This window comes from Ochotona princeps, chromosome 19, assembly GCF_030435755.1.
Source record: "Ochotona princeps isolate mOchPri1 chromosome 19, mOchPri1.hap1, whole genome shotgun sequence".
Lineage (NCBI taxonomy): Eukaryota > Metazoa > Chordata > Mammalia > Lagomorpha > Ochotonidae > Ochotona > Ochotona princeps.
The window spans coordinates 31,331,294-31,356,656 of record NC_080850.1 but is presented as its reverse complement, the minus strand read 5'-3'; the positions used below and the strand labels follow the sequence as shown (position 1 = coordinate 31,356,656).

The 25,363-nt window shown below is 51.2% G+C and overlaps 1 protein-coding gene across 2 annotated transcripts in view; it reads left to right on the top strand.

The window, feature by feature from the left end:
• The window catches only part of PSD2 (pleckstrin and Sec7 domain containing 2), a 73,700-nt gene extending 51,455 nt beyond the window's left edge, over window positions 1–22,245 (top strand). For both annotated transcript variants that reach the window (XM_058677744.1, XM_058677745.1), the window contains exons 3-15: window positions 421–879; window positions 1,233–1,427; window positions 4,008–4,088; window positions 6,988–7,100; window positions 7,588–7,646; window positions 14,677–14,766; window positions 16,422–16,465; window positions 17,729–17,919; window positions 18,078–18,148; window positions 18,557–18,714; window positions 19,374–19,518; window positions 20,548–20,691; window positions 21,764–22,245. In XM_058677744.1, the coding sequence (XP_058533727.1) occupies window positions 421–879; window positions 1,233–1,427; window positions 4,008–4,088; window positions 6,988–7,100; window positions 7,588–7,646; window positions 14,677–14,766; window positions 16,422–16,465; window positions 17,729–17,919; window positions 18,078–18,148; window positions 18,557–18,714; window positions 19,374–19,518; window positions 20,548–20,691; window positions 21,764–21,973 (1,960 nt within the window). In that variant the 3' untranslated portion in view covers window positions 21,974–22,245. The remainder of the gene's footprint in view (window positions 1–420; window positions 880–1,232; window positions 1,428–4,007; window positions 4,089–6,987; window positions 7,101–7,587; window positions 7,647–14,676; window positions 14,767–16,421; window positions 16,466–17,728; window positions 17,920–18,077; window positions 18,149–18,556; window positions 18,715–19,373; window positions 19,519–20,547; window positions 20,692–21,763) is intronic.
• The last annotated feature ends 3,118 nt before the right edge of the window (window positions 22,246–25,363 follow it).

Below are 25,363 nucleotides of genomic sequence, written 5' to 3'. Positions count from 1 at the left end.
GACAAGGCCTGAGTTCTGGGGAGTGGTTGGCCCTGCAAGGAAGCCTCTAGGCCATGAGGACAGGGAAATGGCGCCTCTGTGGGACTCGAGTTGGGATAGAGAGAGCTGTCTGCATTGTCATGGGAGGAGTATCACCCAGGCTGGGCTGAGGGAGCTGCCTCAGCATCATTCATTTCAAAGATGACTTGATGCCTCTTTTGGAGGCTGTGTCCCTAGTCCACAGCCCAGTTCTTGGTGGCTGGTGGCCAGCAAGTGTGGTTGGTAGAATTGATCAACAGGGTATAGCCCATGCCCGCCTTCTTGTCTCCAGGGCATGCCTACCTGCAGGAGCAGGGCCTAGATATTCTAGATATCCCAGTTGCCAGCATCTGTGTGTGGGTCACCTGGAAAGGATAGTGACTGCATCCTTACATCCCACAGTCTGGATGATCCAGGGGAACCAGATGTACGTGATGGATTCAGTGCTACATTCGAGAAGATTCTGGAATCAGAGCTTTTGCGGGGCACTCAGTACAGCAGCCTTGACTCCCTGGACGCCCTGAGCCTTACAGATGAGAGCGACAGCTGTGTCAGCTTTGAGGCCCCTCTCACGCCCCTCATCCAGCAGCGGGCCCGGGACAGCCCTGAGCCGGGGGCCGGGCTGGGCCTTGGGGACATGGGGCCTGAGCGGGACATGGGGGCAGCTGGTGGTGATGGAGAGCTGGGCAGCCCGCTGCGGCGCTCCATTTCCTGCAGCCGCTCGGAGAACGTCCTGAGCCACCTGTCTGTCACGGCCATGCCCAACGGCTTCCATGAAAACGGAGCCTCGGGCACAGGCAGGGAGGAGGAGGAAGAGGAGGAGGACGAGGAGGACACAGACAAGTTGCTCAACTCAGCCAGGTGAGACAGGGACTGGGCCAGGGGGCGATGGAAAGGGAGATGGGGGGGGGGCAGGAAAGAAAATTAGCAACCCAGTGTCCAAGGTCAGCATGGCCTCTGTAAGGTCCCTATGCCACCCTCTGTGTGGAGACATCCTGTTCCCGGGCCTCAGTGTCCACTCTGCTCCCCCAGGTGGGAGTGTGGGAGCTGTGGTCCTGTGGGGGGTGGGCACCTGGTTTCCCTTGAAGAGTCCTAGGGCAGGCTCTAATCTGATCCCTTCCTGCTGAGGGGGCTTCTTTCCTTTTTTCTGGCCCCAGTGGGTTTTCAGGGGCCCTGGGGTGAGCTCCCCACCTCATGTCTTGCTATGTCCACAGTGACCCCAGCCTGAAGGATGGCCTATCGGACTCAGATTCTGAGCTGAGCAGCTCGGAGGGGCTGGAGCCTGGTGGTGCAGACTCGTTGGCCAATGGGTGCCAGGGAATGAATGAGGCTGCTCGCAGGCTGGCCCGCCGCCTGTACCACCTGGAGGGCTTCCAACGCTGTGACGTGGCCCGGCAGCTGGGCAAGAAGTAAGTGTGCCCTGCCCCCCTCTCCCCAGGCAAACCTGAATGTACCCCAGCCTCCTGGGGGGCAGAGAGTCCTTGCAGGGGTAGTTCTGCTAGGTTGTGGGGGGGCTCCCAACAATCCCCCAAGGCTGCTGCCTCCCGCTCTGTCCTCATTCCTGGCCTCGCCCTAAATCTGTTTCCTTTCTGGGCTGCTTGGGCGGGGCCCTTGGTCTCCTCAGGGCTGGGGCACAGAATGGGGTGTGGGAGGGGAATGAGGCGGTAGGAGCATGCTGGGTGGTGGTGAGAACAGCAGCTTGTGGCCCACCTGATGGGGCAGGGAGAGAGGAGAACCGCAGCCAGAGAAACAGCTGGGCAGCTCTTCCAGGCGTTCTGGTCCTCACTGTGCCATGGTGTGTTCTGGGACTGGCTGAAAAGGTCCAAGTTCTCTCATCACAGGCCATGGCCTTGAGAGTGGCTGTAAAGGGCACTTGGCCAGGTAAGGGTGTTTAGCCAGGTGGGAAGGGACTAGGGCCAGGCAGGGGCACTGAGATCCAGAAGGCTACCAGCACAGTTGGGCAGGTCTGCCAGCAGCATGCCCACTGCCCTTGGCCCTGCCATGCAGGGTGCCTCCTGACACCCACAGGCAGTCTTTGACTGCCAGGAGCAGGCAAGTTCAGGGTAACCATCCAGACTGTAACTATGAGTGAGCCTGACATGGGGCCTTAGGCCCTCAGAGAGACCCCAAGCAGGTCGGTTCCCAGGTTGTCTTGAACCTCTGCCCCCCCACCTTTTACAGCCTTCCTGTCGCCCTGACACCAGTACCAGTCCAGAAACCACAAGTCCTGGCACCCTCTTTTGGTAGTGACCCAGCTCCAGGTTGTCCTTTCTGGAGCTTCCTTGGGGTGCCACCCGCCCTTGTCCTTGCAGCCATGCCTCCTGCAGCAGTCTGCCCAGCAGCGACCCACAGAGCTCACATCTCTCCCATCTGAAACCTAGACCCTTCCCTAGCTCCTCTTCTTACTCAAGCCTATTTCAGTTGAAACTTCCAGGTTGTCTGGTGGCCCTGAGCCCTCCTTCTCTCACCAAGCACCACCTACCACTGACTCCCTCCAGAAACCTCTTGGCAAGGTCACAATGGCCTGGTGCCTGCTCCCAGGCCTGTCCTTGCCTCCCCCTCCTCCTCATGTTGGTGTAGCTCTCTTTTGAACATTTTCTTCCATTAAGTGTTCTAATGTACATAAAGGCAGATAAAATAGGATATTAAACCTGCATGTACCTATTACTTGACCTCAAAGTTGCCAATGATTTTCCTTATTCTCTCTACCCCATTGGTTGAAATATTTAAAAATATATCTCAGGCACTCTTTCATTTGAACCAAAAATATGTATTTTCAACTGATAAGGATTTTGAAAAATATTTATTTACTTAAAAGTTGGAGTTATACAGAGTGATAAAGAGACACTGAGAAATCTTTCATCTGATAGTTCTGTCTCCTACGTGAGGACTGGTCCAGGCAGAGGCCAGGAGCTTCAAGCACATGGGTGCAGGTGCCCAAATACTTAAGGATATCTTCTGCTGTATTCCCCTGCACTTTAGCAGGGAGCTAGATCAAAAGTGGAGCAGCTAGAACTTGAATCAGTGCCAATATGGGATGCTGGTGTCCCAGGCTTTACCTGCTATTTTGTAACACTGGCGCCTGATAAAATATTTTTTTAAGATTTGTTTTATTTTATTTTTTATTCAAAAGTCAGAATTATAGCGAGAAGGTGAGACAGAGAGGAAGATCTGCCATCCACTGATTTACTCCCCAAATGGCTGCAGTGGCCAGAGTTGAGCCGATTCAAATCCAGGAGCTTCTTCCCGGTCTCCCACGTGGGTGCAGGGTCCCAAGGCCTTGGGCCATCCTCAACTGCTTTCCCAGGCCACAAGCAGGGAGCTGGATGGGAAGCACAGCACCAGCCCCTTGAAACTCTAATTAACCCCTATGCATTAATGACCTCCCAGGCACATATCTGGCCCCGGCTTTGTCTTGAGCATCACATCTGACCCAGGGGGCCACCTTCTTGATCAAGTCCCATACCCACCTGGTCCCTCATGTCCAGTGGCTTCTCCCCATCCCTGCCACTGCCTCCTCCCATGGCTCTCCATTCAGCCATTAGACTCCCCAACCACAGACCCACTACTCCCAACTCTGAACCCTTCAGGCGGGAGTCTGTGTCCCCCTAGCTGGCCCACAGGCTCTGGTCCCGCTTCATCTCCTGCTACCCCACACCTGCTCTGCAGCCTCGGACCCCCTGGCCCTGCTGGCTGCTCTTGGACATGTTGGGCAGATTCCTCTGCTGGGGAGTGTCCTAGACCCTCTTACCTGTGATGAGTCCTAGTTTTCTGTGTTGGCTGGAACTCCACCTCCTCTAGGAAGCCTTTCTGGCCCTCAGCCTACAGTTGAGCTGTCAGATCCTGACTAGGGGAGGCAGTCTGGGGGTTGTGAGATCTAGATGGGTGGTTGTGGTTCTCGGGGACCCGGTCCCCTGACACTTCCCATTGCTGTGTCCTCTTGGGTTGGACACTGCTTCTAATGGATACCTACTCTGCTCTCCTGGCAGCAATGACTTCAGCAGGCTGGTAGCTGGGGAGTACCTCAGTTTCTTCGACTTCTCAGGCCTGACTTTGGACCGTGCACTCAGGTCAGTGGGGCTAGGGTGGGTCAGCACCCACAGGTGGCATGAGCAGCCTTCGACTGTCTGTTTCATGCCCACTGTGCTGCCTTGGGCCAGTGTCTTGACCTCTCTGATGAGGCTGTGGGATGGGCTGTGAGGGTGGAAATATAAGAACCCTTTTCGGGGAAGAAAGATAGCAAAGGACCTGTGTGTTCTGGATGCCTTGGCCAGCCTGATGCTGGGCGTCTGGGTACATTAGCTTCCCGTGTCTTCCTAGCACTCCCGTAAGGTGGGCTCTGTCTTTCCTGTATTTCGCATGGGCCAAGAAGGGAGAGAGACACCCCCTGCCCAGTCCCTGAGGGAAGAAATAGTAAAGTGGAGTTGATCTCAGGGCTGCCTGGCGTTTGGGATGAGGGAGGAACATCCCCCAAACATACACATACACAGCCAGTCACCCACAAGGGAGCTGGAACTGTGCAGGGCCCAGGGAGCAGGATAGGGAGAATGGGTGAATGCAACCCAGGGTCCGTGAGGCTCTCATGGAGGTGAGAGGCAGGGATGGGCAATGGGAACACAAGGTCCAGCCCCACAAAGGACAGATAATGCATGCTGGGCTGGTGGGTGGGTGCCCATGTCCCTCCAACCTTGTTTTGTGTCCCTGATATCTCTAACACTTTAAAAAACTGTGGTTTCCATAGTTCGATCTGTGCTTCAGGTGGGCTGTTTTCTGTTGACACTGATTTCAGTTCACTTTTCTTTTTCCTGTGCTTAATAACCCGCTAAACCAATATATTAGGTTTTTAGTTTCTTTTGTTTTTAAATATTTTTATCTATTAATTTAAAAGGTTGAGTTAGACAGAAGGAGGGAGAGTCAGAGATCTTCTATCTGCTGGTTCACTCTACATGGCCACATTACTGGGGCTGAAGTGGGGCAAAGCCAGAAGCCAGGAGCTTCCTCTGGATGCTCCACATGGGTGCAGGAGCCCAAGCATGTGCACTGTCCTCCTGGGCACATCAGCAGGGAGCTAAATGGGAAGTGGAGTGGTTGGGACACAGACTGGTGTCTAAGTGGGATGTTGGTATTGTGGATGGGGTCCTTCTTTCTATGCCACAATACGAGCCGCTTCTGCTACGTGTTTCATTAAAATTTAAGAAGAGGATTCTGATTTGTCAGAATTTCTTGCCTTTTCACTCATTTTCCCTATTCCTCCCCCCCACACACACACTTCGGTTTATCTATTTATTTGGAAGTCGGTTACATGGAGAGAGGAAGGGATACAGAGAAAGAGAGATCTTCCATCTACTAGTTCATTCCCCAAATGGCAACAGAAGCTGGTGGTAGACCAGGTCAGGGCCAGGAGCTAGGAGCTTCTTCCAGGTATCCCACAGGAGTGCAGGGCCCATGCACTTGAGCCATCTTTTGCTGCTTTCCTAGGTTCATTAGCAGGGAGCAGGATTGGAAGTGGAGCAGCTGGATCTTGAACTCATGTCTTTATGGGATACTTGTGTTACAGGTAGAGGCTGAACCTGCTCTATCACAATGTCATTTCCACTCCCACCCTTTCTTGAGCGTAATTGTAGTAAAATCTTTGCTAACTCCAAAATTTGCGCCATCTAATTTACCTGTTTCTATTGCATATGTTTCTAGACACTTGAAAAATTTGTTTACTTGCAAGGCAAAGAAAGATGTAAGATAAAAAAGGGACCAGTGCCGTAGCATAGCCAGTAGAACCACTGCCTGCAACACAGCATCCGACTGGGTGTTGCCTGAGACTTGGCTGCTCCACATCCGATCCAGCTCCTCACTAATGTGCCTGCGAAAGCAGCAGAGGTGGCCCAAGGCCTTGGGCCCCTGCACTCATGTGGGAAACCTGGAGGAAGCCCAGATCTGGCCATTCTAGGCATTTGGGGAGGAGACCAGTGATTGGAAGATCAGTTGGTCTGTCTTCCCCCTTTTCTTGCTGTGTAACTCTCCTTTCAAATAAATCTTCCTCTTCTTCTTTTTTCTTTTTAATGATAAATAATATGTATGCTGAGGATAGAAGTTTTTTTCTGTTGGTTTACTCCCCAGATTCCTCTGATAGATAGTTGAGGCTGGGTTATACCAAAGTTAAGAGTCCTGGATTCAATCCAGGTCTCCCATGTGGGTGACAGGGAGCTGAGTTCTTGAGCCATCAGTTGCTGCCTCCAGGGAGTACATTAGCAGGAAGCAAGGGGCCAGAAGCAGAGCTGGGCCTTCAACCCAGGCATTCCAGTATGGGATGTGGGTGACTTAATGGCTGCACCAAATGTCTGCTCCTCACCTTTTTGTAAAAAATCATGCATCCTGGTGATTTGCATGCTTAGTCATTTTTGAAAAAAATGTATTTATTTAATTTGTTTGAAAGTGAGAGAGAGAGAAAGAGAGAGAGAGAGAGAGAGAGAGAGAGAGAGAGAGAGAGATCACCTGCTGCTTCATTCCCCAAATGCTCACAACAGCTGGGGCTGGACAAGGCTGAAGTCAGGTGCCTAGAACTTAGCCTGGCCTCCCTTCTGGGTAACAGGGATACATGAACCTGACCTATCATCTTTCGATGTCCGTGTGTGTTAGTAGGAAACTGAAACTGGAAGTGGGGCTGCTGTGCAGGTGTTCCAAGTGACACCTTAACAAATGTGTCAAATATACACCCTTGCACACCCCCATCTTTGTTCTTTTCAGTGTGCACGGGGAGGGTGGGGAGGGCTGAAACTGAAGTCTGTCAGGCCCCCTAGTCTCAGCACTCTAGAGGCCTTCTGGGAGCCAGGCATCTCCCTGAGCCCGAAGGGGTGCCCTGAACCAGATGCCAGGGTGCTGGGCCCTGGGCCCCCTGTGTGTGTGTGTGGCTGCTACCTTGGGTGAGACTTAGGAGCCCCAAGAAGCCCTCAGCAACCTGGATTTCCCTACCAGAAACTTCCTGAAGGCCTTCCCTCTGATGGGAGAGACACAAGAGCGGGAGCGGGTCCTGACACACTTCTCCCGCCGATATTGCCAGTGCAACCCCGACGATAGCACCTCGGAAGGTATGCCTCCTGTCCCGCTGCCCTTCCCTTGTCCTCCTGCTGTGCCCAGCTCATCTGTTCTCTCTGGCATACAGTAGGCTTGTAATGCCAGATGAATAGGTAGCACGTGGATGGGTTTGCCCCTGGGCCTGGAGGTCAACCATCCTGGGGGCTGTAGTCCTTCTGGCTTTCATCTCCTGGTCACCGTGATTCCTGGGACTGGGTTGGGGTCAAGGCTTGTCCTGTGGGTGAACTCAGGTCCCAGGCCTGGGACTGACCAGTGCTAACAGGGTCCAGGTCCGAATCTATTGCTGTGTCTGAGGCTTGGGTTGGGCTACACTGGGTGGGGGCGGGCAGGTTCTCTCTGGCACGGCAGTGGGAGGGTGAGGTGGGAGGGTGGGAGGGTGAGGTGGGTCTGCAAGGCCTCCAGGCTGGCCCCAGGAAGATGGGGAACTGGGGTGACAGCGGGCCGATGCTCACACTGAGGATGCCAATGTCTCTGGTTTAGATGGGATCCACACACTCACCTGTGCACTGATGCTGCTCAACACGGATCTGCATGGCCACGTGAGTCGGGGGTTGCGGTGCCTGTCCCCTCATGGCCCCTTTGGGGTGCCCAAGGGCCAGCCCTTCTCCCAACCCCTGCCTCAGCCTGCTTCACCAGTGACCACGTTTCTTCCAGCAGTTGGGCAAGCTGACTTCTGGAACTGGCCTTGTCATAGATGTACCCACTTTGAGATCTGTCTGGGTCTTGGGCCCCTCTGCAGGGCAGTGAGCATGATCAAGGCCCCTGGGAGTTTGGGAGGTGCTAAGGAGGTGTGTACCACTAGGCCAGTCCCTGCCAGAACTTGCCGTTTTCATCCCTTTTCCACAAGCACCAAGTAGCCCCTGCCAAGCAAGTACTGGGTTCCCCCAAGAAGCGATCTCATCACACCCACCAGGTCAATGAGAATAGGGTGGAGTGTGAGGCAGGGTGTGATGCTGGCTCTGACCCTCATTGCTTCTCCCGGCTCAACAACCCCTCCTTTTCTCTTCTGTTTGCTCCGGGACCCCCTCTGGGCTCTCCTACCCCTGCAGGTGGTAAGTGTAGCTGGTGGCCTGCATGCCCTGTGTGCCTGGACCCCCATCTCCATGTCACACTTCTGCGTCCTCCATGGTGTCTTGCTTGATCATGCCCCATCATTGCTCACTGAGGGGTGGCCATACCCACTGTTGGACTCGGGGTGTCTTGGTGAATCAGGGGACATCAGGCCAGTGTGTCTGGTTTCAGAGTTAATCAGTGAAGGCTAGGGAGTAGGGGCTGGAAGGAAGAGATGGAACAGCACTGACTTTTGTTCCGACTCCTGCCTGTATGTAAAAACTGTGTGACCCTGGACAAGTCATAGAGCCTTTCCTTTTCTCAGCTTTGGCATCTCTCATGGCAAGAGGGTGGGGAAAGGACTGAGAGCTAACAGTACACAAGGCCAAGGGTCAGGGTCAGGTTCCAGTGAGGCGTTTGTCAGGAGTGATATTATGGTGTAAGAACAGCACTAGCTTTTGTAATTGATGCTGTGGACCCTTGGAGGGTCAACAGCATGTAGGTCACAGGCTGACTACAGCCTGCGCATGGGTAAGAAGAGGAGCTGGGCACAGGCAGGGCACCTGGCCCGGGAGGGCTGGGACCTTGGTGCCCTAAGCAGGAAGAACCGATGCATGACACCTTTGCCTGAGTCTGCCTACACCACAGCCTGAGTGTAAAACAGGGTGCCTTGAGAGCAGGTGTTACTGAGCCGTGCCTCTCCCACCAGCAGCCTGAGGACAGCCTCAGGCCCTGTCCCTGCTGGATCCAGCCCTGAGTGTCCCTCCCTATGAGGAGAGTGCCAGTCAGTGCTTGGGGAGCCCCGCAGGAGGAGAGTACCCTGTCCCATTTCCATGCTGATGCCACAACTGGGAGAGACAGTGGCACTTCACAGAGCAGAAGTGGGCAGGGCCCAGCTGAGCCCACAGAGAGGAGGCTCTCTGCTTGGGTCCCCGTTGTTTGCGGCTCTGGAGCAGGGGATCTCTGTGGCTGGCTGTGTGGCCAGAGGCAAGTTAGTGACCTGAGCAATCCTCAGTATCCCTGTGAGGTGTTCACAGCACGTGCTAAGCACTCTGCCCAGGGCCTGGAAATGGGCTTCTGGAGGTGATCACCTGGCCTGAGAGGGGCTTGACTAGGCTGGTTGTGACTTGTTTGTGCCTGGAGCTACAGGTAGGAAGAAAAATCTGCATACCAAGGTGACTGAGTGGCAGGGTGCAGGGAAGGGAGAAAGTGGGCATTCAGGTTACGCATCGTGGCTCCTCCATGGTTAGGCAGTGACTGGGGCATGTGGCTTTCACCTGGCTGTCACCATCATCCTCATTATCATTGTGCTCTAAAGCAGTTGCATATCTAGTGTAAATTCACTTCTTTGTAATTTATTGAGTCTTGCTTTTCTGGTCAAGGGAGCAATCAATTTGAATAAATGTTTCATGTTGACTAGAAACCAAGTATGCAGTACTTGGTTATGCTATTTTACATGCCAGGGACGTTGGGTACTTTGTGTTGGGAGGTTCTGTATCCTCACTGATACATTTTGTTGTGGTTACAAATGTACAGCTTATAATGGACTCTTTTAGTCATTTACAGGGCTTGGGAATGTCCGGCTCATAGGCCATATAAGACCCGCAAAATCGTTTGGTTTGATCCTGCCAAAGCAGCTGCAGGCGGGACTTGAAATTTAACATACCCTACAGCAGGCTGCTTTCTAAGTTGATACTTTTGTGTCAACAGTGCATGATATTATAAATATCCAATGGCCCTTAGAAGAAGATAGGTTTCCCCACTCCATGTGAAGGTATAATTTTAGTGCCATAAGTGGCATAGAAGGGTGTCTACAGTGGTATGTAACCACCACACGGCCTAGTCCTGGAACTTGTTCTCAACCTGGAAGGAAGCCTGGTGCCTCTCAGCTGCCATGCCCCTCACCTCCTCCTTGCAGCCCCTGGGAAGTGTGGATTGGCCTCTGTCTCTGTGGGCTTGTCTACTGTTGAGATTTCATACACATGGAATCACACAGCATGTGGTCCATTATGTTTAACTTTTTACATGTGGCATAATGTTTTCAAGGTTTATCTATGTTGCAGTATCTGTCAGTATTTAATTGTTTATGGCTAAATAATATTCTATCACATGGACATGTTGCATCTTGTATATCCATTTATTTGAATTATTTGAAGTAGGGGCTGCTATGAACATTTGTGTAAAAGGTTCTGTTTGAGTGTCTGTTTGGTTCTTTTGGCTGTATACCCAGGGTAGACTTGCTACATCACATGATAATTACACATGTAACTTTTTGAGAAACTGCCAAACTGTTTCCCATAGTGGCTGAATGGTTTTATATTCCCATCAGCAGGGAACAGGGTCCCACTTCACATTTTTGCCAACTCTTTTTCTTTTTTTGTTTAAATGACAGCCATTCTATGTGAAATAGCTTTGTGGCCTTGATTGACTTTTTTTTTTTTTTTATGATTGGTGATGTTGACTATGGCTTGCTGGCCATTTGTTGCATTCTAAGATTTCTTTGTGTATTCTAGATACTAGACCTTTATCATATACATAGTCTGCAAATATTTCTCATTCTGCAGGTTAGCCTTTGATAACAGCAAAAGTTTCAAATTTTTGTGAAGTCCAGTTGGTCTTTTTCTTCAGTTTGTTGCGCTTTTGGTGTCATATACAAACAATTTTCACCAAATACAAGATTAAAAAGGTGTGACTTTATGTTCTAAGAGTTTAATGGTTTTGGCTCTTAGCTTTTGGTCTTTCTTCCATTTTGAGGTAATTATTGTATGAGGTAAATCACCAGTTTTTTCCTTTTGCATGTGAATATCTATTGTCCTAGTACCACTTGTTGGAGGGAATATTCTTTCTCTGCCAGGTGGTTGAACATAATGTACAAGTTTATTTCTGGAATCTTAAAACTTGATTCTGTTGTCTGTATATATACTCTTCTGCCAGTGGCTCATTTTAAAAATATTTATTTATTTGACAGCCAGAGTTAGAGAGATTTGTATCTGCTCATTCACTTCCCAAATGGCCGCAATGGCCAGAAGCTAAGCCAGCCAAAGGCAGGAGCCAGGAGCTTCTTCTGGGTCTCCCATGTGGGAGCAGAGGTCGAAGCAGTTGGACCATATTCCATTGGTTTCCCAGGTGCATTAGCAAGGAACTAGACTAGAAGTGGAGCTGCTGGGACTTGAACTGATACCCACATGGGATGCTAGTGTTTTGGTAGTCTGTTTCTAAAGCTGTATTAATTGTCTAATTTCTTGGCATATAATTAGTATTCTTGCTAATTTAAAGGATTTATTTGATTGAAAAGAGAGAGAGAATCTTTTCTGCTGGTTCACTCCCCCAGTGTCCACAATTGCTGGGGCTAGATCAGGCTAAAGATAGAAGCCAGGAACTCCTTCTGAGTCTGCTGTGTTGATACAAGGGCCCAATGCTTGGGCCATCTTCTGCTGCCTCCCCAGGCATGTTAGTCGGAAGCTGGGACTCACATCAGTGCTCAGTTGGGATGCCAGTGTTGCAGGTGGTAGCTTTTCATGCTGTGCTACAGCACTGGCCTCTGTTCTTGGTGATTTTTTGTCTGCTTGTTCTTTTGTTACTGACAGAGTGTTACACTCTCCAACCAGGTTGTGAATGGTTCTGCTCATGGTTCTGTAAAATTTGTCCTGTATATTCTGAGAGTATGTTATTTGGCATTATCTAGATTTAGGATGATTATGCTTTCTGGTGAATTGATCTTTCATCATGAAAACGTCTGTCTTTAAATCTAGTAATGCTTCTTGCCTTCAAATCTGTTTTTCAGATATTATCTGTTTCAGCGGGACTGTTTCAGTTAGTGTTTGCGTGCTGTATTGTTTTCTGCCTTTTTGCCTCCACGATTTGTTTCTTTATATTTAAGGTGTGTCTCATATATTTATTAAAAATCAAATATTATATCATTTGATTTAATTATTTAATAAATCATGAAATTTAAATATCCCAGGCTACTACTTGTTTTCTCTTTGACTATTCTGTATTCGTTTTCCTTTCCTTTCTTGCCTTCTTTTGGATTATTTAAGTTCTTATTTTCTCTTGCTATTAGTTGGTTCTTTGCACATTCTTTAAGAATTCCTTTTGATGGTTTACAATAGGCATCTCTGATTAATTAAAGTACCTCTGCCACTTCCTGGGTGATGAAATGCTTTAAAACACTTCAGGTGCACTTACTGCCCTTTGAGCTCACACTCAAATTCTTATGTCTCTATTTTATTTCCTGGAAAACTTGAGCATTGTTCTACACAATCAATATTCAATGAACCAATAATCATTTAGAGTTACTCCCTCTTTCTATTACTCTTTATTTGTTCCTGCTTCTCAGGGTTTCCATCTGGGCTAACTTTCCAAGCAAAGAACTTGCTTTTCATTTCAAATCTCCCATCTTTTGTTGCAGCACCATGGGGGTGTTCCCCAGAACCCCCCATCCTTGGTGTTCCCTGAACTCTAATTCTTTTTTTTAAAGATTTCTTATTTATTTTTATTGGAAAGTTAGATATATATAGAGGAGGAGAGACAGAGAGAAAGATCTGCTGTCTGCTGATTCACTCCCTAAGTGGCTGCAATGGCACAGCCAAAGCTGAGCCTATCTGAAACCAGGAGCCAGGAGATTCTTCTGGGTCTTCCACATGGGTGCAGGTGCAGGGTCCCAAGGCTTTGGGCCATCCTTGACTACTTTTCCAGGCCACGTGCAGGGAGCTGGATGGAAAGCAAGGCCAAGGCCCTTGGGACATAGATTGGTACCCATATGGGAGCCCAGTATGTGCTAGGCGAGGTCTTTAGCCACTAGGCTACCATGCTGGGACCTCTAATTCTTTTTGTCCAGTCCCAGTACACTGCTGGGAGGCCCCACAGTTTGGCTGACAGGTACATCAGGGAGGAAGGTTGATCTGGGTGGCATCTCCTCTTTATGTCCCCCTCCCTCCCCTCGTAGGGTCTTCACTCTTGAAGTCCTTGACTCTTTGCTGTTTCTCCAGTGCCTTCATGCCAATGCTTCATTGATGTGTTTGTGTGTATTTTAACCTTCAGTTGTTTCTTCTGGGAAGGTTCATTTGCGACAAGATTGTCTGTCATCATCAGGACTGGAAATCTAACCTGGCAAACATTCAGTGTGTGCAGTGTGTGTGGAATACAAAAACAAGGTTACAACATTGATGTTTTGCTTTTCTACCACACACACACACACACACACACACACACACACACACACACACACACACAGTCATGTACTTATACACATGAACACATGGATATGTAACTGAAAATATACATAAACACATGAAACATACTTATATCAAGGCACATACAGAATCTTTTCTCCTTAACCCTTTGGAGAAGGTGCTTGTAAGCCCTGTTTGAAGCCTCGTAACCTTATTTTTTTTTTTTCAAATGATTTATGTAGTTTAGGAATGTCCCATCTAGTGTTAATACATTGTCTCTTTGTTAAAATGGTGCCAAGTTCAAAACATTCAGGGACTGTACATAAAACCCCCTTTGGAGATCTTCAACACACCCAAGCAGGCTAAAGACAGAAATGTAAATAAGCATGTTTGGTTACAAAAGGCTTTTTGGAAGAGTATGCATTCCCATCTCAAGAGATGCCAGGGTTCTAGGGGTGAGTCCTGGGCCACACTATTTTTAGAAAATCCAAACCCACTAAACCTCCCAAAGATGAAACAGCGCCCAGTGTCTCCCCAAATGTAGACACTCCAAGGAGAGCAGAGTACTCTAAGGAAAGAAGGTGGAGCCGGGGGTCACAGCTATTGCCAGTTCTTCGTTTTGCTTGCAGGAGGGAAGCCACACACATGGATCTCCTTTGTCCCAGTGCCGCCTGGCATCAGGTACTCATGTGTGTTGGTGGAAACTGCTTTTTGACTCTCCTAAGGCTAAACTCTCCCTCACTTCACCTACCTCTTGGAGGTCTTGCCGCTCTTCTGTTCAGGTGAGAGGGTGAGACAGGTGTGGCAGAATACAGAGCTTCGGCTCAGGAGCCAAGCAGCCTGGTGTTGAGTGACCTTGCAGAGTTAACCATGGAGTAGTGGGTGAGAGCATGGGTTTTGTGTCCCACACACTTGGCCCTTCCACTTCCTTGTTGTGTGACCATGGGGACCTCATTTCACCTTCCTGCACCTGTTTCCTTACCTGTCAAATGGAAATAGTAAAGCCACCCATCTCCCCTTCTCTGGTGAGAAGGAGATAACAGGTGTCAAGGATAATAACTGGGGTATGGCATGCGTCTGTTGAATGGCTGATATTACAGTTCTTCCAAGCTAGATTCCTTCCTTAGGGTTAAGTGGAACCACAGTCACTTATGTTGCTTGACAATCATTTAGGATCTTGAATATGGGAGAGAGGTTTTGTAAATGTGTGGAGGCAAATCCAGGTGGTTTTTACTTTCCTTATTTCCCTTGATGCTGCCTTCCTGTGGCTGGCTGGGAGGGGCAGGTGTGGGGGTGACAGCAGCTACCTTTGCTTCTCTCAGGTAGAATCGTTTCTCTATTACAGAATATCGGTAAGAAGATGTCTTGTCAGCAATTCATTGCCAACCTGGACCAGCTGAACGATGGCCAAGACTTTGCCAAAGATCTGCTGAAGGTACCACCTGCTATCTCCCATGCCTGGGGTGATGGAGAGGAGAGGGGTCTCTGGCTCATTAACCTGCCATCCCAGACTCCTCCTACTGGGGCCAAGCCATCTAGTTCAACATGTGACTTCTCTGGAGAGTTTAGTCCACCCTGGAGTATGCAGGCTTTTAAGACTTACTTTTAGTGCCCATGATCACTGTGGTCCAGGTGACAGACCTCACTGACCCCAGTTGTCAGAGTTGCCACCCATCACCCCACCTTCATCATCACCACCTCCAAAGGGAAAATCCCACTCATTCCTCCAGCACCACCAGAGATTAAGGAAATCCAGTTTTCTTTTGAAGAGGAAGCACAGGTGGAATTATGACCCTCTCAATGTGGTCAGTTTTCTTCTTTGGAGGAAGAAATGCAGGTTTTGAGGTGACAGATGGTGAGTTCATTTTTAGATCATGGGTTTGAAAGACCTGGCAGTATCAGGAGGATGTTGAATAATGAATCTATTGAACAACAGTTTGGAAGTAAATATATATTACTACTGTATACCATCTACTCATCCTCCATTTGTTCACTCATCCTCCCAGGTAGCCATCGGTCCATCCATCTACTAAGGCACACAGTCATTCACCTACCCTATACCTACCTACTCATCACCCACACATGCACTCCAAGCATCACCCATGTATTAATCAGCTTTTAATTACTTTAGCTAAAAGACCCAAAAGAAGTTACTTTATGAATGAAGGTTTGTTTCAGCTTATAGTTTTGGAGCATTACAGCCCAAGACTGGATAACACCATCAGTCTGGCATCAGATGAGGGTGGCCCATGGCACAATGCATGCAGAGGGAAGATGCAGAGAGACAGACAAGAATCACACTCTTCCTCTGTACCTGTGTGTGTGTGCCTCTGTTAACACTATCATGAGTTGATCACAGAGTTCTACCCCAACAACTTAATTCGAGCTCAAACACTTCCCCACCTTCATCTTGTAACTGGATGAAGCCTCCTCTCTAAATCCAGTAGCCTTAACATCAGATGCTGGAATCTAAATATTCATATGAGTTTGGGGAGTCCTATCCTGTTTGAACTGTAATACCTCTGCATGCTCCCTGTGTGTTAACTATTCACCTAGTCACTACACATACACCATAAGAGTCCCAGACACTCCCTTGTTATACTCCACATCTATTCACCACCTTTCCACCTACCCATTTCTAAACCTCTGCCCCCTGCCCATTAATTTACCCACCCAGTCATCCTCACACCTACCCCTCAGTCATCCTATCGTTTATCCATCTGCCCTATACCTTCACCCATAGAGGCACCCATATGCTTCTAAGTATCCCTCACATCCTCCATCCCTCTTCACCCATACCTGCCTGCTTCTGCACCCATTCCCAACCCATCTCTTCCTATCCGTTCCAGAATTCATCACTCCATCCATTTATTAGGTTCTATATGTTGATCTCTGGATTATGCACTCAAGATTCAGTGGTGGGCAAGATAAATATCTCTTGACCTTGTGAAGCTTAGTTTTCTAGGTAAGACAGGCATTAAAGATCATATAAAGTATCACTCATCCTGTGTAATCTATTGGTTAAAAGGTTCACAGCATCCACATTGATGGAGACTCTTCATCTGAACCCCTCTTTTCCCCCTCTTCCAGTCCCTGTACAATTCCATCAAGAATGAAAAGCTGGAATGGGCCATGTGAGTAGTGCTGAGGGGCACAATTTCCGACTGACTGCATTCCTGGGAGGGGCATGGCCAGGGTGGGGTTAGTGACTGACCCCTCTCCATGGTGCTGATTTCTGCCAGCCCCGAGCCCTGACAAAGCCTGTTCAGCAGATTAGCATCAGTGTTGAGGAGGATCCCTTTAGGTTCTGTCCGTATAGAAGTGTGCAAAGTTTATACTGCTTGGATACCCACAGTTGGCTTTCTGTACTGGCATACTGCCACACTTACCGATCATGACAGCTCCTTCCCCTTTGGGAGGTAGGCAGATGGGAGGCACAGGGCCCCTATAACCCAGAGAATAGGAACTTGTAAGGCTGGGGCCTGCTATTGTTAATGCGAAGACAGCCCCCTGACAGTGCATGTGGAGGTGCTGCCTTCTGGAAGGAGGCATAGTGAGCTTGCTGGTTGGAGAGAATGTGAGGGAGTCTCTCCCAGCTGTGCTCCCGAGGGCAGCTATACTTTCAAATCTGTGTGGAAGTCCTAGGTAGGGATTGTCAGGAGCCCCAACCCCATCACAGAGAGCTGAGCCTCTTCTACCAGGGCTCCCATGGGAGCCAGGCTCTAGGGGCCTCTCCTACTGACCTGCCCTCTGATAGCATGTTGGTAGTTTCTTACTTTGTTTTATTTATTTATTATTATTTATTTTAACAAAGAGATAGATTAATAGATCCCATTCACTAGTTCATTGCCTCCCCCAAGCTACAATGAGTAGAAACTCAGTCCTGGTCTCCTACATGGATGGCAGGGACTCAGTCACTCAGACTACGACTTGTTGTTCCCCAGGAATGGTGTTGGATGTGGGACTTGGGCGCCCTCACTTGCAATGCAGGTGTCCCAGCTGCTAGGCTGAATGCTCATCCCTGTTGGTGGGGTTTGTGCTCAGCATTGGTCTGGCTTTGTATTAATGCCCCTGGGCTGGGATCTCAGGGCTGGATGGAGAAGGACGAGTGAGATGAGCCCTAGAAATAGTGAAGTCTCCAAGTTTGTGATCTTGGAGGCAAAAAAAAAAAAAAAAAAAAAGAGGAAATCAGTGGTCAGGAGTCAGAACTGAAGACTGTGGGGAGGGGTTGGGGAGCTGGGTCTGCCGTTGAAATTGGAACTTTCTCGTCTCTGCCTCTTGGGGGCTGCTGTTTACCTCTGGCCCTGGCTACCAGAGCTATGGTTGGTGAGAGAGGCCCTGGGGTTATGGGCCTGAGGCCTCCTTGGAGGTGGTGCACAGGCCTAGTGCTTTCCTAGTGATGAGGACGAACTGAGGAAGTCCCTGTCTGAGCTGGTGGATGACAAGTTTGGGACAGGCACGAAGAAAGTGACTCGGATCCTGGATGGTGGCAACCCTTTCCTGGATGTCCCCCAGGCACTTAGTGCCACCACCTATAAGCATGGCGTGCTCACCCGGAAGACCCACGCGGACATGGATGGCAAGAGGAGTGGGTATCAGGCTGGGGAAAGAGCATGGGGAGGGATGTTGGCACGCAGGGGATCCACCTGCTGGCCATTCCTTTGGGGATTATGCCCACACGGGGGAGGCATGGTCGACATACTGGAGCAGGTGGTTGCAGCCACATTCTCCTGCCCTCCTCTGCAGCACCCCGTGGGAGGCGAGGCTGGAAGAAGTTCTACGCAGTGCTCAAAGGGACCATCTTATACCTACAGAAGGTAAGGGCCCATCCTGGGCCTCTACCCAGGAGGGCCCACCTTGGTCCCCGCGGTACCTGAGGGCCCTGTACCCGGTGGCTACTGAAAATTTCCCTGGTAGAGCCTGACTCAGGTTTGACTCATTTGGGGCGTTGTAGGTTTTGAGGGGAGGTGAGGGTGTTTAAAATACCCAGTGGCTCAGTGGGCTGCCAGTGTGAGGCCTAAACAGGGACAGCTGGGGATCCAGGGAGCCTGCCTGGGGAATTCTCATTAGGGTGACTGAGGTGGCCCAGCAACAGGAACTAAGACAGGGAGGGAGAGAAAGAGGAGGGTGAGAGGGTAGGCCGTGTGGGTGGGGAGTGTGGGCCAGGAAGCCAGCCTCTTGGTGATGGTAACAGTGACAGGGGTGTGCTTCTGGGTCCTGGCCAGGATGAATACAGGCCTGACAAAGCTCTGTCAGAGGGTGACCTGAAGAATGCCATCCGTGTGCACCATGCCCTGGCCACCAGGGCCTCCGACTACAGCAAGAAGTCCCACGTGCTGAAGCTGAAGACGGCTGACTGGAGGGTCTTCCTCTTCCAGGCCCCGTGAGTGGGTGCTGTGGCCCCCAGGTCCCCTACCCTGCAGCCTGCACCCCATACCACCTCTTCCCCTCCTTGGAATAGAGCCCTGGTTCCCCCACCCACCTGCCTTTCAGTCATGGAGTGAGTGTGTCCATCATCAGGAGTCCCACAGTGCAGCCCCTCAGTGGCTTGTAGAAGCAAGTTGGAACCAGCATCTCCTGGGCCTTGTCTTATGGCTGCTGACTCTGGGACTCTGGGATAGTCCCGCAACTGTGCCTTGAGGAGCCCTGCCATGGCCGGCGTGTACTTTACAATCACCTTCAGCTTCAGTGTAGGGCTACTTGGGAATGTTTGCCCTGCACTTGACTTCTAAGGCCCTCCTCCCACTCCCCTGCTCCCTGCCCCTGAGACAACCATGTCTCTCACATGTCAGATGAGAGAGGAGGGTTGTAGGCAGGCAGAGCCTCATCATCGCAGGGTAAGGCCTGGTAGGTTGGGCAGCCAGCCTTGGCCCTCTTCCTCTGACCACCTGGGCCCCTTGCCCTGAGCTCTGGCCCCAGGAGGTTTATTTTGACATGAAATCCAGGTCTGTCCTAGGAGCTGGGTCAGAGGAGCCTTGCCTATGCTGCCTCGCCCAGGCCTGTCCAGCCACACCCCCACCCTCCCCTCTCTGTCATCCCCAGGAGCAAGGAAGAAATGCTGTCCTGGATCCTGAGGATCAACCTGGTGGCCGCCATCTTCTCGGCCCCGGCCTTCCCAGCTGCTGTCAGCTCCATGAAGAAGTTCTGCCGGCCCTTGCTGCCCTCCTGCACCACACGACTCTGCCAGGTTAGTTCCTGCCATGGCTGCTCCCCACCCAGATGCTCCACCCCATGCTACAGACCCCACTCAGACTCCTAAGGAGGGACCCCAGGGCAGAGGCGATGTTTTCCATCCAACCAGCAGCTGGCTGAGCTGTGGTGGGTGGTGTGTACTTGCTTCTCTGCTAAGAGCAGGTATCCCTACTGGCTCATAGCAATCCAGGGGCAGGTGACCCTGGGCTGGCCCTTCATCCAGTGCTCGTTTGCTGGCCTCATCTGTCTTGAAGGACTGTATACATAACCCTTAGTAAACCAGTGCTCTAGGAAGTTGGGGCTGTCTTGGTGAGGAGTCAGTGGTGGCCAGAATGTGAGGCAGGGAGGGCTGTCCTCAGGCTCAGGAACTTCCTGTCTGTGTCAGCCCTGGCCTGTTTCCTCCTTGACCTTGCCCTGGCTCTCTACATGGAGCTCTCTCTGGTGGCCTCCCTTTCAACCCAGAACCCCTACACTGCATAAACCACATACATGCGCAGTGCAAGGCACACATGTACATGTGCAGGCACAACAGGCACATGTCCACGTGCCCACATGCCCAAGGTGTGCAAAGGGGCATGGCTGTACTGTGGGGCTGGGAGGGGTGTGCACTTCTCCATCAGTGACAGTGTTGCCAGCTGCTTTTGGATGTGAGTCTGGCTCTGTCACCATCATGCCTGTGTATTGAGCAGGTGTATGACAGAATGTGTATGTCACATGGAGCCAGAGCAGGGCTGGACATGTGGACATGTGGTCCAGAGGGCTGTTTCTGCCTGGGAGGGTTGGCATGCCTGGGGGTGTTGACTGGGCCAGGGGTGTCTACAGGCATATGTGATGTGAGGGGCTCCCAGCTGCTGGGCCTGCTGGGGTTTGCCAGGGAGACTGGAAGCCCATGGAAGCCAGGGGTAGGAGGGGAAGGGTGTGAGGAGCTCTCCTGGGGTCTCAGTGAGCCTAGCCAGGCCTCAGGTTCCCTTGGCTGTAGTGGCAGCCGGAGTAGGGCATCACAGCTCAGGGTTGGTTTTTACAGGAGGAGCAGCTGCGGTCCCATGAGAACAAGCTGAGGCAGGTGACGGCAGAGCTGGCCGAGCACAGGCAGCATGCAGTGGAGAGGGGCATCAGGTCCAAGGAGGCTGAGGAGGCCCGGCTGAAGGAGCACTATCTCACATTTGAGGTGGGACCGCTGGCGGGGTGCGTGCAGGGGGACACGGGGTGTGTGGGCTGGGGGAGGCCAGCTCCTGCCTGCTGTTGCCCACCATCAATGTCCTTGCCTGCATATTCTACATTCTCACCAGCAGCACAGGGGACTGTAATTTCTCTGCATCTTCACCTACACTTATTTTCTGGTTTTATATTTTCTGTGTAGTCATCCTAATGGGTAGGAGGTGTTATCTCCTGGCCATTTGGACATGTAGTTTCCCTCATGGTTAGAGATGGTGAACATCTTTTCATGTGTATGTGCTGGCTATTTGTATACCTTCTTTGGAGAAGTCTTTATCCAAGTTCTTTGCCCATTTTTAAACTGGGTTGTTTTTCTAATTGTAGTTCGTTTTTTTTCCTTGACATTTTTAAACTTGAAATGCAGAGCGATATAGACAGACAGATGTGGTGGTGAGTGGGGTATTGGTTCACTCCTCAAATGGTCCACCCCCACCCCCAAGTTAAGGCTGGACCATGTTGAAGCCAGGAGCCAGGAACTCCATTCTGGTCTCCCACGGGGGCTGCAGGGGTTCATGATTCAGACCACCTTCCACCACCTTCTCAGTGCCTCAGCAGTGGCTTAGACGTCCAGTAGCTGAGACTGAAACCAGTCTACTGGGATGCTGCTGTTGTGTGCCACAGTGTTGGCTTAACGCACTGTGCTACAACACTGGATCCAGCAGTGCTTCGCATATTGTGGATGTTAGCCCCTTATCTGATATATGATTTGCAACTATTTCCTCCCATAACTGCCTTTTAACTGGCTTATATCCTTTGATGTACAGAAATATAACATTTTGATAAAGTTCCACTTGTCTGTTTTTATTTTGCCTCTGCATTTGGTGTCAAGAAAAATCAAGAAGTCACTGCCAGTTATTTAGATTTTAAATGTTATTAGTTAACTAGCTTTATTAGACTGGTGCAATCCTTGGTATTAATGTGAAAAGTCTTATTAAGGACATATAAAGTCATATGAAGTACATTTTTTCCCTTATTGTTGTCTGTCTTTTGACTCTATCTCGGACCCTTCTCCGTGCTTCCCCCAGAAAAGCCGTTATGAGACCTACATCCACCTGCTGTCGGTGAAAATCAAGGTGGGCTCTGACGACCTGGAGCGGATTGAGGTCCGGCTCGCCACCCTGGACGGGGACGACCCTTCGCTTCGGAAGACACACTCGAGCCCTGCCCTCAGCCAGGGCCACGGGCCTGTGACTGGCAGCCAAGCCGCCAAGGATGCCACCGGGCCTGACACTTAGCTGGCACGAACATGCAGAGCCTTGCTCCAGGCAGGCGGGTCAGTGAGCACAACTCCAGCCAGCTGCCACTCACACCGAGCTCCAGCCAGTGGCCCGGCAGCCCCAGGGGTGCGGAGAGGCCTGCGGGCCGGGGAGAAGGCGCTGTTGTCCGAGGCCCAGGCCTTCCGGCACCCGTAGCCCTCGTTCCCTTGCCACAGCTGAGCCTCGTTTTGCAGGCCGGGCGTGCGCACGCGCTCGAGCCGCCACTTCCGGGAGAAGGCCGCTGGGCCCCGCCGGCTGGTGCGGCCGGGCAGCCGGGCAGCCGGGCGGCCGGGCGGCCGGGCGCGGACACCCAGGGCCGGCCTGGCTCGGAGGTCTCGCGTGGGAGCCCCGCGAACTCCTCTGCTTCCTTCCTGTGGAGCGCCAGCGCCGTCCGGCTCTTCCCCGCAGCGCCTGGACTGTCCTCCCGCCTGCCAGGGTAATGATGCGGGACGCGGACCAGCCCCGCCTGGGGCCAAGCGGATTGTGTTGGCGTGGCCGTCCGCGGGGACAGTGCGGCCTCCTTTTATACTGACAGAAATGCGTGTGTATATATGTGAAAATTATCGGTGTGCGTGAGGGACGCCTTTAAAGATGGCGGCGAGGCCTCTGTCCTCGGGCCTCGGCGGCCCTGGAGGCCCTGCGGCTTCGCGGCGGGAACGGAAGGCCCAGACCACCTCCTCTCAGCCGGGCCTTGCCGCCTCGGCCTCGCCACGAGGCAGGCCGCTCGCCCGGGGCTTCTGGAATGCGGTGCTGGTGCTGGCAGCGCCCGAGGCCGCCTCCCGCGAGGAGGGCATGGCGCTGGCGGCTTGCGTGGTGGGGGGAGGCCGAGGAAGCTGGGACTTCTTGGGGTCGGAAAGAGAGGGGAGGACGAGCTGCCGGTGGTCTTTGTGGGTTTTTTGGTTTTTCTGTAGTGACTCACAAGCTGAGGTGTTAGATATGTGGGAAGAACAGAGAACTCAGCCACGTCACAGATGAAACCTGGAAGTCCTGCACTCCTTAGATTCACAGGGTAGGGGTGATAGCCCCCTCTTGTAGCTGCCATGAGCACATTCTTTTTTTGTTGTTGTTGTTGCTATTCGGTAGGTTACTGTAGTTTGGCCTCAGTGGTAACATATTTCGTTAATAGGAGAAACCTGGCTTGCGGACTCAGTATTGCAAGCCCAGTCATGTTGAATGCAAGGGACGTGTGAGTCGGAAAGACGTAGTAATTTAAAGACCGAGGACTGAAGTGGGAACAGTTGAAGCTGCTTGGTTGCCGTCGTCGGGCCCCTTGGGATGTGCGCTGGGCGTAGGTGGGGACGGGAGAGTTCTGACTCACTGAAGCGGATTTGAAAGGGCAGTGTGGCTGCACGCTAGCACCTGCCTCCTCCCAGGTGAGGAACGCTGCCCTGGGGCCTGTGGCAGATGGTCATGCTTCCCTGGGCACTAGCCTTGCCTCCCATCCATGAAACAATTCTTAGTTTTCTTCCTTCATTGTATAATTATTTATTTGTAAATTATATACCTGTACTACTGTACTAAAATACTATGTACATTATAAAGCATACACAAAAAATAGAAGTTTAAAAGAAAGATGTGCTACAATAAATCTAATTCAAAGTTCTAATGTTCTCTTGCCTGTGAAGCAATCACTGCCTTCCGCTCTGTGCTGTCCCCCACTTCTGTCTCCTCTTCCTGTACCTTTCTTTAATAGGAGCTGGATCCAGGTGAGCCGTGTGCATCCTTGCACTGCCTCGAGAACTGGCAACAGCTGTGAGCTCAGGCCTTTGCAGCAGGGTCTTCTCTTTTGCCCTTACCGTGTCATCCAGGGTCAGTTGTGTGCCGCCTGCTGGGCGGGGGGCCGGGTGTGCTGCAGTAGGGACAAGTCTGCCTGTGCCCCTCCCCCCATGTGGTTCACAGTCTGGTGGGCAAAAGGCCAGGTGGTCCCTGTAACCATTTGGGAATTTTGAGGGGAAAGAAATGGGAGTGGGGAATAGAGCTGTGACTCAACAAGTTGTCAGGATGACCTCATTCATCAGGGCTGCTGCTCTTCAGGAAAAGGGAAAGGCTGTCTGAAGGTTTCCCATGACGGCAGAGAAGGGGCCTTTCCAACCCCACATGCTCCCCGGACACCCCCCTTCCCACGCACGCGTGCACACACACACCTGTGTGCACTTCAGGTCAAGAGCCAGAGAGCTCTGTCAGATGTAACAAGGGTCTTGGACTCCAGCGTGCACAGTAAAGGTACTGACTGGAGTCATGTTAAGGCCACTTCATTAGGGGGTAATACTCAGACTAGTGGGTGTGGTATTTTGGTGGTTGTGCTTTATTGTGAAGATGGATGTATTTGTGAGAGTTGCAGAAAGAGACATGCAGAGAGCTCTTCCATTCACTGGTTCACTCCTCCAGAGGATTGCAATGGTCTGGGCTGGGCCAGGCTGAAGCTGGGAGCCAGGAGCTTTATTCAGGTTTCCTATGTGGGTACAAGGGTCCAAGCACTTGGGCCATCTTTTGCTTTTGTCCCCAGGCACATTAGCAGTGACCTGGGTTGGAAGTGGAGCAGTGGGGATTTGAACTAGAATCGTTATGGGATGCTGATGCCATAGTCAGTGACTCAAGCCATTATGCTGTACTGCTGACCTTTTTTTTCCCCCCAAATATTTATTTGAAAGTTAAAAATGATCTTCTACCTGCTGGTTCATACCCTAGATGGCTGAAATGACTGGGGCTGTGTCAGACTGGAGGAGCTTCTTCAGGTTCTCCCATGTGCATGGCATAGGCCCCAGAATTTGGGCTATCTGCTGCTACTTTTCCTAGGCACCTTAACAAGGAGGTGGATTGGCAGCGGAGTAGCTGGGAGTCAAACTGGTGCTCATGTGGGATGCTAGTGTTGGAGAGAGTGGCTTTACCTGCTGTACCACAACATTGGCCCCAGGATAGTTTCTCAGCAAAATCTTAGAAGACAGCACAGAACCTTTGCAAGAGTCAAATGAGGACACCCAGCTGGGTGATGAAAAGATGAGTGGGTTCCCTAGAAGGTCATCTGGAATCAGTGTAGGCTCCCATTGAGGTCAGGGGTCACATAGAGGAATTCTTGGCTCTCCACTGCGAAGTTAGAGCTGACCGAAGTTCTGGGTGAGGTTGTCCACAGGAAGGAAGAGGAGGGCATGCCAGCTTACGCTGTGCTTGGGTCACTGTATCCTAAGCTTTGTGGTCAGGGGCATGCACTCTTCTGCAGCCCCCATGTGAACAAAGTGGCTTCAGCCCCTTCCCCTCTTTCCTCCAACCCCTCCCTCTCCTTTGGTTTCCACCACTCTTTGTGATTGACAGATGCGAGGCCTGGATGTTGGCACTGTTCCAGCACCAAAGTGGCCATTTAGTAGGCATGTG